At 39.4% G+C, this 17,283-nt stretch overlaps 1 protein-coding gene across 1 annotated transcript in view; it reads right to left on the reverse strand.

Moving 5' to 3' along the window:
* Positions 1–17,283, reverse strand: part of Dpp4 (dipeptidyl peptidase 4) — an 84,703-nt gene that overhangs the window by 7,183 nt on the left and 60,237 nt on the right. Inside the window, exons 17-23 of the mRNA XM_059259156.1 lie at positions 17,165–17,212; positions 16,834–16,932; positions 14,312–14,381; positions 12,774–12,968; positions 9,201–9,255; positions 8,482–8,581; positions 5,725–5,789 (exon numbers count right to left, since the gene is read on the reverse strand). Of these exons, the coding sequence (XP_059115139.1) occupies positions 5,725–5,789; positions 8,482–8,581; positions 9,201–9,255; positions 12,774–12,968; positions 14,312–14,381; positions 16,834–16,932; positions 17,165–17,212 (632 nt within the window). The remainder of the gene's footprint in view (positions 1–5,724; positions 5,790–8,481; positions 8,582–9,200; positions 9,256–12,773; positions 12,969–14,311; positions 14,382–16,833; positions 16,933–17,164; positions 17,213–17,283) is intronic.

The following is a 17,283-nucleotide window of genomic DNA, read 5'->3' on the forward strand; positions in this document are numbered from 1 at the left end:
ATTTGGTTACTCCCATTATTTAGAGGAGGAAATTGAGGTTCAGAGAGGGAGCATTGACTTCCTCGAGCTCAAACTTCTAGAAGTCAAGGAAGCAGACTTTCAGTGCAGGTCATTTGAACTCCAAAGCTCAAGTTCCTCTCCAGCATGTTCTATGGTCACTTGACATCACCGCTAAATACTCATTACCATCCATAGGTCCTGTAGAGGGCAAGCAGTCACTGGGTCTAAAGGGTAACAATTTAGCAAACGCGGTCAGCTATTGCCTTGGGTTTACTGGCTTACTCTATGGATTCTCCTCCTGTGATTAATGCTGTATGAATAACATTAAAGGGTGCCATTTGGGAGGATCATCATTAATACCGAGCAGAGGGCACAGGAAACATTTAAGAAAAACTGAATCCAACCCCCACTAAATAAGATGTTTTACTTGTGTACATCTATCAAACAACTGTACCCATGAGTTGCCAAGGAAAGAGCTCCCATCAACTCCAGACAGGGGGCTCTACCTCAGGCCTCACAAGCAACACTGGCTGCTTTAAAGATCACACAGCAGTCAACATTTTATCAGCACTCCACAAACAAGTTAAGGTTTGGCTTAAATCTGAAGGTCTCTCTCCCTTTGGCATATTCTGGGATAATAGAACAAATGTCAAATCAGTACAAGATGGCATATTTACAAAATTGCACCCTGTTTTGCATAACCTAACGATGCAGCAGTTCTTAAGGATTGAACGTTTCAAATCTGCTAGCAGAAGACTGCCAAATCTATGACTGTTTCATACACTTGCCAAAAGCCTATCAAATTTTGAGCAAAATGCAAAATAAATCTCCTCTACAAGTTAAATCAGCCCTTCTGTGTGTTCCAGGCTGCCCTCTCCTCTTGGCAGCAAGGCTCAGGACTGGGGCCCCACTCCCCCTGGCCTTGGTCTTCTACTTCTCTGTTTATTCACAAGACCATCCCTTCCCAGTCTATGTCCTGTCGTATTTATTGGTCACCATTTGGTCTGCTCTTCCCAAAGCTCTCATGCAAATCTCATCATGGATCTGTCTCAGAGGTCCCAGGAAGCCCTTCTCCTGGTCACGGTCTATCTGCTTTGTTGCCCCTTCCTCTCTTCGTAATCTGTTGAGAACCTCTCTGCTCTTCCTTCTCATGTCTTCTCCCTTCCTTCTTTCCTGGCTCAGATAGCATCCTCTTCCTTTTCAAACCCTCAATGTCTATACGTTGCTTAATATTTTACTGCCTCAGTTTCCCTGTCAATAAAATGGTGGTAATTATCCTGATTCAGTGTTTCAGGGAGACTTGAAGCTGAAAATATATGTAAAGATCTTAGAGTCCAGCTATACTAACACAATAGATGAATAACACGTGAGGCTGAATAGGGGGCGGGGTGAAATTCTAGATTTTGGCTCCTCCTCTTCCCCTTCCTTCAGGCTTCTGACACATAGATTCCCAGGCTCCATCGTCACAATTTAGAAGTCTCTCATCTTTTTCGTACACATTGGATATTATATAATGTTCAAGTTCATGTTTTGCTACCCTTTAAAAATTTATCTTCCCCGTGTTTTTACTTTTTTCTTCTCTCTAAGGAATAAACTTTTGAGCAAATCAAATGCCAGGCACTTTGAGTGGATGAACGAAAGTCTCTTCTGCGTTCGTGCCTTACAATTCTGACTACAGATGGGCTTTGAGAAATTGTTCACCCATGGGGTAGGCTCCCACTCCTCGAGGTGTGGCTATACTGCTGCGTGCTTGTGGCTACTGGTGGTAGAGTTGCCTCCTTGGTTGTCTGAATTCTTTGCTTAAATTTGTCATCATTTCTGTCTGTTATGCATGGAGACTGTGTAGAGAAGATCTGTCCACAAAATGACACTGTTCATTAGCTCAGACTTCTCTCCTCTCTGGGACCAGCTCCTTAGGGGTTCCTCATTGGGGTCTTTGGAGCCTTTAAAAGAGCTCCTGCCCTGCCACTTGGCCATAGGTGGGTGGCAATCTTCAGTCTTATGGAATCACTGCAGGTGTCACTGAATTGAGTCCCAGGACCCCCTAATCCTTATAGCAGCTTTTAAAGTATAGGAAATAATGCCCCCACCGCGAGGAGTCAGCCACACAGGTATACACCTTCATAAAGGTGGACATACTAGCTCAGAGCACTGACAATTCACCTGGCATCTCTTTCCTCAGTAATAAAAGGACCCAAACTCTCAGATATGTTCCTCTTGGAGATTTGGGTTCCTCTAAAGTCTAGGTCATTTATCCCCTAGGACTGAATCCTCTCATCTACCATATATTAAAAATTAAATTCTTCCAAACTCTGTAGTTCTATGTATCAATGGCTTCTTAGCTAAGAACATGAACTTAGTTATTGCACAACAGCACACTTTGTGCATTTCCTAATTCTGGATGTGCTAAGAGACTCCTGCCTAAATGGGATTTTTTTTTTTTTCAAAATATTTTCTTGACCCATGAAAATGCAAAGTGACAACAACCTTTAAGGGTTTGTTGAATTAGCGCTCATGTCTTTTCAAGGGTTAGGACAGGAGAAAGAGAGAAAGAGGGAGAAGGAGAGAGAGAGAGAGAGAGAGAGAGAGAGAGAGAGAGAGAGAGAATGAGAACAAACCTGAGAAAGAAAAGAAGTAAAAGATGATGGGGTCCAGAGGGGCAGCTGGGGCCTTGGAGGAAAATAGAATGTTTGAATATATTCTTGCCAGAGACAAAAGCACAGGCTCATTTAAAAAACAAAGGAGGGCAGCTTTATTCTAAAGCCTGCTGTGCACCAAAAATAGGCACTTAGATTCAGTTCTCCACTCACATTCAGATCCCCACACAGATTCAGTCCTCCATGCTTAGAGGAAGCAACTGAGCGAGCACGGTGGAGACGATTCCGTTAATGCATTTGCCTCACTTACTCCTGCCCACCTTAGCTATCACCCTCCCAGATAATTCCTCTGAGTAACACATTGGGAACCTTTAGCTCCCTGGTACTGGCAGTTTTAATGTGTCCATTGCCAGCAATGAATTTCATGCCAAGAAAACCCGACTCCTGGCGTGGAAGGATTAAACAGTCCTCGGGTGCCATCTGTGCAGCAAAGTGAGAGAGTGACTTCGTGCACCCAATGTGCGTGTGTTGCCATTGGCAGGAGAAAGTGACTTCTATTTACATGACTACCTCATGCAGGGAACACCTAAGGGGAGAGATGAAAATGGCCACCTCTGTGGGGGGTAGACTTAGGGGAAGGGAGGATTGGTGTGGGAAAGAGGAGCCTATAGAGAAGACTGAAAAAAGAAATATGAAATGGCGGATTAAAAGTGCCATCCTGTAGTATTATAGAGAGAGAGCTGGTAAAGAGAAGATGTATGACAGGTATGTGTCCTAAGGAAGTGAAGCAAATGTCATGACATCCTTTGGTGTCAAGGTTTGGACTTAACCCTGTGCCTCCGGCCTCATTGGCTTTTCAAACTGGGGTTTTCTAAAATGAACGCTTTGGCTTTTTATCCACTATTCTCTAGAGCCAGGTATTAGAATCCCAGGCAGTAAAGCTCTGTGTTTTCAGGGGGTTTCAGTTCTTTGACGTAGCCAAGAAAACCCTCTTTCAGGTTGGATAATTAAGAAAAAATCCAGCATCAAAATGAGAAAAGTGATGGAGAAATAAAACTGTATCACAGTGTTTCACTTTAAAACTTTTTTTATTAAGTCAAGATAGGTTGTAGGTTTATGCTTCATAGAAGGACACTCAAGGAGTAAAATGTTGAAGACATAATGTTGAGTAACAATACGGGGTGGAGGAGGGGAAAATCCAATGCTGAGTAACTACTAACTCAAGGTAGACTAAGATGAGAGTCCATAGTCCCACAAAGAAAGTAACATAATGTTTTCAAAGAAATGATGGTTGAAGCTCCCTCATACGTGGGAATGGGGGACAAATGGCAATCCAGGTGTAGGGGACCCATAGCAAAATGTCACAAAATTGTAACTACAGAAATATAGAATCTGACACTTAAACCAGGCCATTGTGAGGAGGGTGACTACTTAGCTGAAGACCAAAGACTGGATTTAGCCAGGTACACAGGAGAGTGCCATTCAAGCAGTGTGTGCATTGTGTGTGTGTGTGTGTGTGTGTGTGTGTGTGTGTGTGTGTGTGTGTGTGATGTGCTAGCAGGGTGTGGATTGTGGGAAGACACAGCATGAGTGTACAGACTGGGCTACCACTGTCAAGGGAGCTAGGTCATTTGCTAGCAGCACTGTAGTTACGCGTCAAGTGAACAATGCTTGAAGCACACTATAGGCTGTGGCGTAGACAGAGTGAGAAGAATGGAGTGTGCACTGTGGGGTGAGACCTCTGAAAGAACGGAGAGAGCCTGATTAAGAGGCTTCTCTGTAGGGAGAGCTGTCTAGTGTGCCACTTTAGGTTGCAGGTTACTTTTCTATCATGTCTCAGAAACATATAAAAACATGCAGGCACTAACACAAACATGTCCCCCTGCATATGCAAGCTTACAATTAAGTTGAAAGTAACAGGTGAAAGTAAGTTACACATACATATATACACACACACATACGTGCATACGTACATATACACATATGCACATACATATACGTACATATACACATATACACATACATACACATATACACACCCACATACATACACATACATGCACACACACACACACACACACACACACACACACACACACACATCTTGAAAAAGCAGAGACTTTAAATTCACTGTTTTGATCAGATGGTTCATTATTACTCCACAGTAATAATGATGGCATCTTACAAAAATGTACGTATATTGCTCAGAGCAATGTATTACGGTTAGGTCTATGTACTAAGAGTCACAACACAGAGAAAATTTTGTGTTGACATTATTCTTGTTTTTCTTTCTTTTTAATTCATTCTCCCAGGGAGAATTTTGGACCTCTTTGGAGAATGGAAATGTCAGAGATGATTTTCCTTCCTATCAAAAAGCTTTAATTTAGTTCACATTTTTTCCCCCTCAGCTAATATGGTTCACAGAATCAGTAAAGTTTTGAAAGTGTCAAAGTGGTGCTGTTTCATACAGCTGTATCAGGGTGACATCCACACAGCTTTGGTGTGGCCTCCACACTAGCAGTGACAGCAGGTGATAGCCGCATCCAGGTCACATTTCAAATGCTGCGGCTTCTCCGGAGAGCAAGCTGCCCACTACTTCTCCCACCATTGGAGGCTATGTAGTAATTTACGGACAGGGCTCTTCAGGGCACTACTCAACTGCACCTGCCACCTCACCTGCTTTATGCCAATTCCGTGTTAAAAATCTACATAGCTGGCTATGAGTGAGAAAATTACAGGCATGCATTTACCTTTTAATTGTTATAATATCATGAACATTTTAATATCTTGCTAAAGGCTTAAAGAGTCTTCTGGGTCCTAAAAGAATATGTTGAATTTGACATGTTTTCTAAACTGAAATTTTTATAATTAAAGTAATTATCTGATGTTGCTTTGTATTTCCAAATGAATGCATATTGTGACCTATATAGCATATGATAACGACTGTAATTATGCAAAATATAGTAGGGAAGCTACTGGAGAATCTCTAAACCACCTGTGTTATTTCTTTTTAACAAGAAATTTGCTGGAAATAATATATATTTTTTTTTCTAAAATAGATACAATTAAGAAGTTCTTAAGTCATTTATACACAGTTGTAAGGTTGGCACAGCTGTTTGTCTCTTACCCTGTAATGGGCAAGGTTGTCTTCTGGAGTTGGCAGACCCATGTAGCGCTCTGTATACACGGAGTCTGTGATGGGGAAAAAAGAGACGAGGTTCAACTTCTCCAGTAACAGTGTTTCTTATATCTATTGCATCACTTTACCTGTGCCTTAACTCATGAAAGAATTTCCCCGAGCCAACCCTTGCTAACTCAGCCTGAGATACTGACGCCCAGATCACTCACTCTCACTCAGGACTTCTCTGCAGCCCTGACCCATCTGCACTCAGCCCTCAGCATCAGGGCAGCGGGAGCACAAACTAGACAACCTAAAACACAATCAGCAATTGACCTGAAGAAAAGTTAAATTCCCAGAGAGACCCACTCAATGGAAGTCATCTGTCTAGTGCCCAGGTTATCTTGAAAGTTGTAGTACTGAGATAAACACACACACTTCTGCTATGATAATCTGTCTCCTTTTGAGATACCTACAATGATCAATTACTAGTGGCTCACTTAAGTCTTATATTTTAGGCAGGTTGAGATTCACTATGATAAAAAGAAGGAATTTAACAGTCCATATTGACACAGCTACTTCATCATAATTCAAGTCAAGCATTTGTTTCCCCTCACTTTATGGGGAGGTCTCAAGTTTTGTGCTGTAACACTTGAGCACTGTGAACAGATTACATTAATATCTGTCTGCTCAACTGACATAAGCTCTTTTATATATAAATGTAGTGGAATAACAGGTTGCACAATTGGTTTGGCTACTTGGGGTAATTAAACATACTTTTAAACAAAATGAAATCCGATATTATATATTTGCCCTAAAGTATCACTGATGGAATTCGCTGCATAAATAGTTTCATTGTTGTTTTTTTTAACTACTAGTGTGTATCCACTGTACAAAGTGGTGGGTTTAATGAAGCTATCCCATTCAAGTGCGTCCTATACTGTACCTACATTGAGCCCGTCACCCTTGTTGCTCCCTTCCTGTTGAACGCTTGTCTCCTTGGTTTCCCCAGAGAGTCGCCCTTCAATTCTAGGTTCCACATATGAAGAAAAACACGTGCTATTTGTCTTTCTGAATCTGATTTCTTTTGCTTATAGGATGTTTTAAAAGTTGTCTCCTTAAATAGCCAGGTTGGAGTAAATAAACGTAGAAATCATGTATTGCCTCTGTGCTTGACTGTCACCGTCTCGGACAAGCATTTTGACACGAATTCTATGAGTTCTTTACATTCTTTTACTGCTTAAGTTCAACACTGTGGTGCTACTGGATGACTGAGGCATAAATTAAAAACACCCTGAAGACTGTTGGCTTTTCCACTACTACCCCGCCTTTCCTCCTAAATGAGTAACTAATATCTATCTATATTTTACTAAAAATGAATATAGACTATATATAATTGTATGTAAGTAGAGAACAGTCTATAAAAATATAGTATCTTAAAGGACACTTAAAAATACAAGGTAATGAACTTTTCACATGTATTTTAACTTAAAAAATCAAATATTAACAACTTGGCTTGTATATTTGATCGGGAGACAGTGTCTTCAAGAGCAAAATAAAATTTTCCCCAACATCTATTCAACAGCCTTCAATCTGTTTGTCTCAGAGCAAAATGCTACTTTCTTATCTATGCTAACCACATTTACATGTATATTAAGATCTGAAAATTTAAAATATATGTTTTTAAAAATATACATAGCTACATAATTTAGTTGTGAAATTTTAGAACAATGTCTTGAAACACCACTTTGTTGTTTGCAATTCTGAATAAAATTGTGAAAACTTAAACATATATTCAAAGCTCTCTTTCATTACTGTATATTAGGTCATGTACATTTAATGAACTTTTCTTACATGCCTGAAACCTCACAAAGGCTACTTCATTATTTTATTGACCACCAGAGGTCTCCAGAAACAAACCATCCAACAGAACAATTAATTCCAAACAAAAGTATCACATAAAAACAACTCCATTGTGTGCAGATTAAATCGTAACTGCACCTGCCAAGTTTTTAACGGAAAGACAGGGATGTTTTGCACATTGGCTTCCCTTGACTTGGAGAGGCTTTCAAAGAGTTTTCACAGGACTGGTACTACTGTATATTAGGATATAACTATTAATAAGCATATTCTTTATCAACAATTCCATTCTCACACTACTACAATAAGAACTTCAGTGAGGTCAGAAAATAATGGAAAATACAGCATCTCCTTCCCACCCCTCGGTGTTCATTTCTGCTCAGTCTTGCCCTGGGCATTGTAGTCTCAGAAGAATGATGCTGTGTGGTCTTTCTCATGATGAGAATGATATTCTAGTACTAAAAGACAGTGGGAAAGCAAATCGCCCTGGAAATGCATCTGTTCCCGTCTTCTCTTCCTCTGACGCCGAATCCATATTTGATCTTCACTCAGAAGGGAAGAGATACATACTTCCTTTCCTCTGTTAATATGTGAAGTCCCAAATCAAATTTGAATAAAGATAAAGAAACATTTATTTGAGAAATGCAGCATGAAGGCTGTTTAAAAATTTTGGCAACAGGTTTGTTGATAAGAAATTAAATGTGTAGGTAGCACACCATAGCACTCAGGTTTGAATAACAACAGAATGAATGAGAGCATCCTATATATCTCTATAAAGAGCCACAGAAAGGAACCAGCCTATTATTTTCCATAGAAACACAGAAAACTAAAAAAAGGAATGGCTTTCTCCCTGTAATGTTAAGGTCAACACTTAATAGTTCTTTGCATATAACAGCAGTTACATACCATAATACTCCCACCGTGACACAGGTGCCACAGCTATTCCGCACTTGAACACGCCACTTCCCGATCCCAGGACCATTGAGGTTACATACCCTCCATATGACTAGGGAATGGAAACAGTTATTTTTATGGAGGTAAAGGAATAAGGACATATGGTAAGCGAGTCGCGGTTTCCACATTTCTCACATCTTTATATACTGTGCCTCTTTAGAGATAGAAAGCATGGTATAGGAGGCTTAAATTGGCTTTAATTGGGCAGTATCTAAAGAATACACTTGGAGAATCCTGGTCCCTTTTCACAGATATAAGAAAACAAGCAGGGGACATTTAGTGGACCCTGGTGACCATATATACAAATTAAAGAAAATAATAAATAAAAACAAAAAGCCACAAACCTTTGCTGATTAATAAGCTTTTATCCCCCCCCCCAAGCCTTTCTCTTTTTTCCTCTTTTGCCCACCTCCTTCCTCCTTCCCTACTCTTGCTCTGGGCTCCTTATCTCATCATAATGAACAGAGGTATATGTCTAGCTCAGTAGACATTCTGGAAGCCTGCTGTTCCGAGGCCCAAGACTCAACAGATGTGATTTTCATCTCCAAATATTTGCATGCAAAAAATTAACCTGCATTACACTATATTCACTAAGGAGTGCATACAAATCCGTGAGTCAAAAAAAAAAACCAAATAAATAACATATAAATAATAACAAACAAACTACTCACCCAGCCCCAAATTGCAACTCGTTTGCTGTCCACAAATCCCATTTTTAAAAATTGTCTAAAAAACAAGAAAAGTTAACAACTTTTTTTTCCACTGCGTATAGAAAACTAAGCTAACTGCACAACTGTGAAGGCCTGACACTTGTTATCTCCTTCATTTAATACAAACTAAGAGGGACCAGGGTCAGCAATCAAAAATACTTGAGGTAAATGTCTACCATGCTAACATCATAACTAGAGTCCATAAAATTCTCTCTCTCTCTCTCTCTCTCTCTCTCTCTCTCTCTCTCTCTCTCTCTCTCTCTCTCTGTGTGTGTGTGTGTGTGTGTGTGTGTGTGTGTGTGTATACATGATTCACAGAAAACAAATCCTGGCAGTTTTTTTCACAGCTTTATATAAAAATTTGCAGCCCAGATGCACTTTTCTTTACATAATTGAATTTAAATCTCTCCAGATGTTTTTCAGCTTGAAAGTGGTTAGCCCCTGCGATAGAAAAAGACAAGGGCAGGGAGAACAGCTGAGTAGGGCTTAGAATTGTCTCTGGACTCTTACCTGAGAATTTAAATACCAACATCTAAATCAAATCCTGTACTGGGTGTTGATTTACTAATTTACTCAGCACCATTAAGGGAAAGTATATTTTCTTTGATGGATTAAGGACCACCAAACTGTGTCAGGAGTTGAAATCCAGGTTTTTTTAAAAAAAGAACTTTGTTTTATGCACCTATTTCGTAATCTTATCCATAAATCAAGTCATTTTTTTTTAAACATAAGGAAGTCTAGCAAATAGAATGCACAATTCTGTGGTATCCTGGGAGGTGTGGAGGTCTTTGCATTGATGGACAGTTGATTCTGTTTTCAGTTGGTGATGCCTGCCCAAGGCTGCAAAGTCAAGTGATACAGGAAGAAATTAAGGGCACTTCTCAACTCCTCTCCTTGTCAATTAACCTCTTTAAATACAGAGGCTCTGTCAATAGGGGCTGAGTCATGAGTGCACAGGGTGATACACCTTTACAAAGAAGACATATGCATGCTCTCACAAGGCCCCGGTCATTTTCCTATCTGAAAAGGGAAAGTACACTAAAATGTTCCTTTTTGCTGAAGTCCATAAACATTCCCCTGAGTTTGTACTTGATTTTGAACTTCGTATAAACACTGGTGCCAGGCTTCTTTCGCTGAACTTTATTGTGAGGTTCACTTGTGTTGCTGTGTTTAGTTCTTCTTAGTTGCTGTAACAGTGTTCCATTGCATAGGAAATACTGCCTGTCAATATTGTCTGAAACAGGTTTTGTTTTATAAATATTGAATTCGGTAATTTTAACACTTTTAGAACTCAAGTTCATGAGCTTGTGGCCTCCTCTCATAGAGAGATGACCAGTCTTGATAGATAAAAATTTATTTTTACAACAGTGAAAACTCTAATTTATTCTTTCTTTAATCTAAAATTTCTTTTACATTTTTAAAAAAATGGTCAGTAATTAACTTTGGCATAAGGGAATTTCATTCACTTAGGAATATTTATCTAACCTCTTTTCTTTGATGAATTTTCCTTGAAGGTATTTTTCTCAACACATTGATCATCCATGGATCACTCTGCATTTCTGGATCTATAATTTTACAACACTATCTTAAACCACCTGTTTATTAGACTTCTCCAAACCCCTGTGCAAGTGGCCGGCAACTCCAAGGTTCCACATCCAATTTACCAGCCGGATGCAGTGGAACAGAAAAGCTGGAATGGGCTGGATTCCAAGCCTGCTTCACCCTGACAAGTTCTGTTTCTTTACTTGAAACACATGATAAGAATATCCACCTCCCAGGGCTGTTCTATAGCTTAAAGCCATGTGCCTACCATAGGATGCTCCTCTCCTTTCCATCCAAAACACATCAGTTTATATTTCTTTGTGGGAAGGCCAGAGTGAGATGATGTTCATGCTTAAGGAAACCCTTATAATTGTGATTCATGGCAGTTCAGTTGTATCCCACAACTTTCCAAAAATAGAAGAGTTCCCCTTACAAAGGCTGTAGGAGCTATATTTTAGGCTTCATAGTTATGACTCCCTACAAGGTGAATGTACATTCAATTTCTCTATCACTTAGTTTTGACTATAAGGAATGGGCTCAACCATTTGGTCAGATGTTCACCTAGTGTGATGGTTAAATTTAATTTTCAATTTGGTTGTACTGAGAAACGGCTACATGTGTCTATGGGCAAATAACCAACAGGGGAAGGCCCACGCTGAATGTGGACAGCATCTTCCCATGAGAAGGAATAAAAATAGGGAGAAGAGAAAGCTTTCTGCTATACTATGAAGCAAGTAGGCTCACCACAAGTGATTTTCTACCTCACCATGGACCCAGAAGCAACAGAGCCAAGGACTTCTGGTGGAAATCTCAGAAACCGTGGTCCAGAATAAATAATTCCTCCTTTGATGTTGTTCTATCAAGTGTTTTATAATTGCAGTGAAAACCTCACTGACATTGAATATTGGTCTGAAGAGATAGATAGAGTCATTGCTGTGACTTATCAGATCTTGTAGTTCAGAAACCTTTGCAACTAGTTTGAAAGAGAAATTTAGAAAATTGGTTTGAAGGAGCCAGCAAGAATGATGTTAGCAGAGGTTAATGAGTGATTTTGGTGGGGGGCTTAGGAAACCAGGGTGCGGATAGGAATGCAGGCAGCAAATACTGCTCATTAGGAGTTGGGTGGGGGAAAAGGACTTGATTAAGAATTGAACCAAAGGTTATTTGCCTTAACTGTAGTGAAGGACTTGTCTACCTTTGGCCCATGCCCTAAGACCTTGTGGGAGGCTGGGTTTAAAGGAGAGGAAATTTCAGGACTGCCTAGCCTTCAGTGTGTGCACAATAATTGCTGGCTGCAATTATAAGGTGTAAATTGTCAGTAAACTACATAGAAGAAAGAGCTAAAACCACTGCAGTTGTCCCTATCTAATCAATCTAGGACAGTGGACTGAAATCTCTCAAACCATAATTCCAAATGAACCCATCTTCTTGTTCCTTCAAGTTCCTTCTGCCAGACATCTTATCACAGCAACTGAAAGTCTGACCAACATGGTACACTCGTCCCTCAGTTTACCCATGTGTTCTATGGATCACCAGTCTCCACTCTTAGATGACAGTAGTGTCTATGCTAACTCCCTTTCTCTATTCACATACGAAAAGAAACTTAGGAAATGCCTTAAAACTTCAAAGAAGCTGGGTGGCGGTGGCGCACGCCTTTAATCCCAGCACTCGGGAGCCAGAGGCAGGCGGATCTCTGTGAGTTTGAGGCCAGCCTGGTGTACAGAGCAAGCTCCAGGACAGGCACCAAAACTACATAGAGAAACCCTGTCTTGAAAAACAACAAAAAACAAACAAACAAACAAAATTTCAAAGGAATCTATAATGACACACGTTTTTATCTAAATATGTTATCTGCACTAAAAACCTACAGGATAGAAGAATTACACATTCACCCCAAACATCCTCACATTCTTCACATTTTACAAATAAATAGATAAAGAAAGAAACAAGGAGAACAGTAAGTGATGTTTGAGTTCATCTCTAGTCACTTACCTGGCTGCTTCAATTTGATCTTCAACTTCTAGTGTTCCCAGTCTTCTGTTGATTGCGTGCATGATCTTATCTCCTTGGTAACCACTTCCTCTGCCATCAAAGCTAGCTACTATGATGTTTTCTGTACTTGCAAGGTAAGTGGCCCAGTTGAGTCTGAAGGCGGCATCTGCTTTTTGACTACAGGGACCTGCATATCTGTGAAAAGTTCCACCTTGTAAGTCTTTATTGCTTTCCCAAATTAAATAAAGAACGCTTGCATTTTTCTTCTATGGACCAGATATATGCATCTTTCTCAATCAAGAGCCTGAAAATCATAATAACCATTGGGTTATCAAGAATGGGTCCTTTAAATTTGGCAACATGACCATTAAGGCCATGTGTTTCCTTTAAATACATCATTAAGACTTGTATTTGAACATTATTGTCAAACATGTTCTACATTTTAAGTATTGTGTAATCTTAGAAATAGAAGAAATAGTTCATCAAATTATTAGTGGAGATATGGGAAATTGTCTTATAAAAATAACAATGATAATTAGTGTAGCTTTACATCCCAGTTCAGAAACATTGCCAGTCTATACATTTATTCTTAGGTTGTGATTTTCTTTAAGGACCGTGACTGGAGCATCCCATACTTTGCATTTTCCTAAGGAACTAGTATGTTGTTGCTCACACTGAGACTCTAAATCAGGTAGAAAGGACCATAGTATGAAGAAATGCTAGTACTTACAACCTCAAGGATAAAGAAGTATAAACTTGAAATAGGTATGCTATTTTAACATCCTGTATTTGCAATCTTTACAGCCTCAAATCTGACACATGTCATCATGGGTACAGCCTTTATCAACTCCTTAGTGTACTAAAAGATGATCCCTATAGCTCATGGCATCTTATTTCAATGTCGTCTTTGCACAGTCTACATGACTTCAGGGTACATACAGATCTTCTCTAATAATAGCTCCCTCCTAACTCATCTGTCTCCTACTCATTGGCTGTCTCAACCTCACAAACAACAGGCAAGTCCTGCGTGCATGCCTCTACCAACGCGTTCTTGCCTCTTCTTAGAGATGGAAGTTAAAAGAACTTTCATTTCAACGAAATATCACATTATTTTAATTTTAAACTAGATGATGTAGCATTCTAAATTTAAGCAGAAGAACATATTCATGCATTCATATATGAGTAAACATTTTTCTGTAATATGAAATTCCTTGGCCTCATCAATGACAGAAAATTTGGTAGATTGAAAGTGCCCGTCTCTAGCTTGCTAAAATGTCCAGAAGGAAGGAAGGAAGGAGGTGAGGATTTGGAAACACCAGTGGGACTCCCGTAAACTTCTGGGAAGTAAAGCAAACCACGTGATTATGACAGAGAGAAATGTCTGTCCATCAAGTCAGGAGAAAACATAGGATGGATTTGTGAGGACAAAATGGGAGGAGGGAATAGTGTTCAGCGATGCAGGCAGGATATTTCCTTAATCTGTACCCACAGAGAAGTACGGCAGTTAACTGCTAAAGGATTCCCTCCTGAATACTTACACTTCTAAGAGTAAAGGATATTTCTTGGTTTTATCAAAGTGGGGAGGCAAGATCATTTGATACCAAAATCCTAAACAAACAGAAAGATTAATTAGTGTTAAACATAATTATTAGTGTGAGATTTCATTCCTTATTTCTCAGTAATGTTGTGTCTAGAGTTTAACAGTTTGTTAAATTAGATAGAAAAAAAAAGGAAAAGATCAGCTTAGGATCATGTTTTTAAGACATAAAGCACTCCGGTTTTGGTTCATAACTGCTAGTTATTCTGGTGGTAAAACGATTAAGTTATTTCTAATACAGCCATGAAATCCATCGGTGCCCTGTAAAATACAAGTGCGTTTTAGGATTTCTAATGTTTTGTTTTTATGCTTCTGTTCTCTGGCATCTTCTCTACTTATCTAGCTTGTTTATGTTCTAAATTTTCCTCCCAAATGTTTTCCTCTTCTTGAATTTCCTTGAAGCTGTTTAGAATTTGTAGTCGGCCATAACTCTCTTTTAAAATTCTGATTTAATAGCATTTTTATAATTCCTATTGCCATCCCAGACCGCAAAGCAGAGTCCCATTTTCAGCTCAGTCTTTCACAGAATGGAAACGGCTTCTGTGGAGTAAACTGCTTTGCACATTCTGTTTGCTCTTCCCCGGGTCCTTTTAAACGCCTGTGCTTGATTTACTATCAGTTTAATAAAAATTTATCTCAAAACAACAATGAATCAGTTTTCTTTGCTCTCAAAATAAATAAGAGTAATAAATCTAAATAGAATTCTGCATATTCAGGAAGATTTAAACTGAAGGCTCAAAATAATTCTGATCTCTAGATGTGTTTCTTACCTTGACTTTCCTTTTTGTTTATTGATTGATTTTATAATGATTTTGGTTAAAGAGAATAGTAGTCCGATATAGGTAGGCTTGTCTTCAATTTATATTTGACTAATTGTTTTCGTGCTTTTTATTCAATGTGTCAGTAAGAAGAAAAATTTTAATTTTCTATTATAATTTTAATCAAACATCAAACTATTAGCCAAGCTGAGTGATATTTTTAATCCACACACCCATCACTTGTCTGGCCAGCACTAGTTGGTTACTGGGGATTTTTTAACTCCATCCTTTTTGTAAATGTGTAATTTTGCTATAAGGAGGAGTTCTTCCCGGTCTCAAGATCTCACCTCCCTGTTCTCTTCTCTCAGGCCCTGTCTCAGTCCAGGCTTTCCTGTAGTGCAAAAGACTACAGCCTAGTGGGCCCTCCTCTCATTCTGTCAGTGCCCTCCTCCAATCCCTAGGAAAATTTCCTTTTAACCATGTGGCCTGGCTCGATGGCCCTAAGGACTCCCCGCTGTGTGCCCACAGAAATAGAAACACATCTCCATATTCACTGCAGAACCCTGCACCAGGCTGTCAAAATGAGCTCTTAACATTCAAGATGTCTCAGGGACAGGGAGCAGTGGCCCCCTGCTGGGTCAGAAGGCGCCTGTTAGCAAGGGCCCTGGTGACTCACATGCACACTCACTTTGAGCTGTACGCTAAGTTATTCTGTGTGGCTCTGCTTTCCAGGGCCTGTCCTACTATTTACAAATGACAGGAATTGAATAATTTTTTTCATTTCCCCTTTTAAAATATTTTATTTGTATTAGTTTAAGTTATGTGTCCATGTGTCTCTGTGTGTGGGTGTGACCAAGTGAGAGCAGGTGCCCTGGGAATCCAGAAGAGGGTGTTGGAGTTCCTGAGCTGGAGTTACACATGGTTGGTAAACCACCGGATATGAGTGCTGGTAACTGAACTCAGGTAGGTGCCCTGCAGGAGCAGGACCTGCTTCCAACTGCTGAGCCACCACTTCAGCTCCATATCTCTCATTATGGTAAATTTAAAGATGAAACTCTATCAATTGGGATTTATTTCTTCCTTTCGAATAAGTTGTTGTTTCTTAGTGGGGAAAGGAACTGAATAGAAGCAAGCATTTCTAGCTCAAATGAACCTATTGTTTTTTTTTTACATCCAGACCAGTGGTCCCTGAGTGTAATCCATGCTTATGCCACACCCTGTCCTGAGCTAACTGGAAAACAGAAAGAGGACAGAAGAATTACCCGCCCTCTCCCACCCCCCAAAAAAACCCCTGAAGTTTAAACACTTCAAAAAACAACCTCAAATTTTACTGTAATCATCTTAAGTATTTTCTAACTCTATAGTTCAAAGATAAAATGTATCAGGTGTAATTTCACTCAGCCATTATGTCTTTACAATTAATGTTTACTGGTAGAACAGACTTAACTAACTGAATGAACTGACCCATCAATAGTGCATTTTCACCAACTGCTCTCGACAGAATACATTTTATGTAGAGTCCTATTTTAAGACACAAAAAAGCAAAAATAGTAGTTCTTGTGATAGATTGTTTCATGGAAAAAAATAACCTTTTTATTGAGCTTTATACAGCAAAAAGTACATATTTTCAGACCAAATGGTCACGTTATTTATATTTTATTATCATTTCCATGAAAAATACTATTCCAAAAGAAATTTAACTTACTTGTTCCATTCAAAACAATGAAGTCCAGTTTTTTTGAAGGCATTTGGACATCCTGCAACATTTTATCCAAAGCAGAATTGTCTTCCAGGACTCGTAGCTCTAAACAAACATATGAAACGGCATTAACTCATAATAGTGCAAAGAATTTGGATCACATGATGCCGTAGTGAGCAAGTGTGCTGTGTGGCAACTGGGATGTGCATACTTCAGGTAGGAAGGCTTGGGTCCAACTCATTGTTAAAACACTAAAGCCAAGGAAAAAATTCTCATGTCGGTCCTATTAACATGAGCTTTCCTACAAGCCAGTGGAGGGCGAATTATAACAAAATACCTTTATGATCAGCGCTGCGATGCAGAGTATAGCGGGGCAGACCAGGGCCTGTGAATATAATCAGTGAAAAATGTTTTAGATGAGAAGAGCATGCATGCACGAGCTCTCAAACAGATCAG

Source organism: Peromyscus eremicus, chromosome 4 (assembly GCF_949786415.1).
Source record: "Peromyscus eremicus chromosome 4, PerEre_H2_v1, whole genome shotgun sequence".
Lineage (NCBI taxonomy): Eukaryota > Metazoa > Chordata > Mammalia > Rodentia > Cricetidae > Peromyscus > Peromyscus eremicus.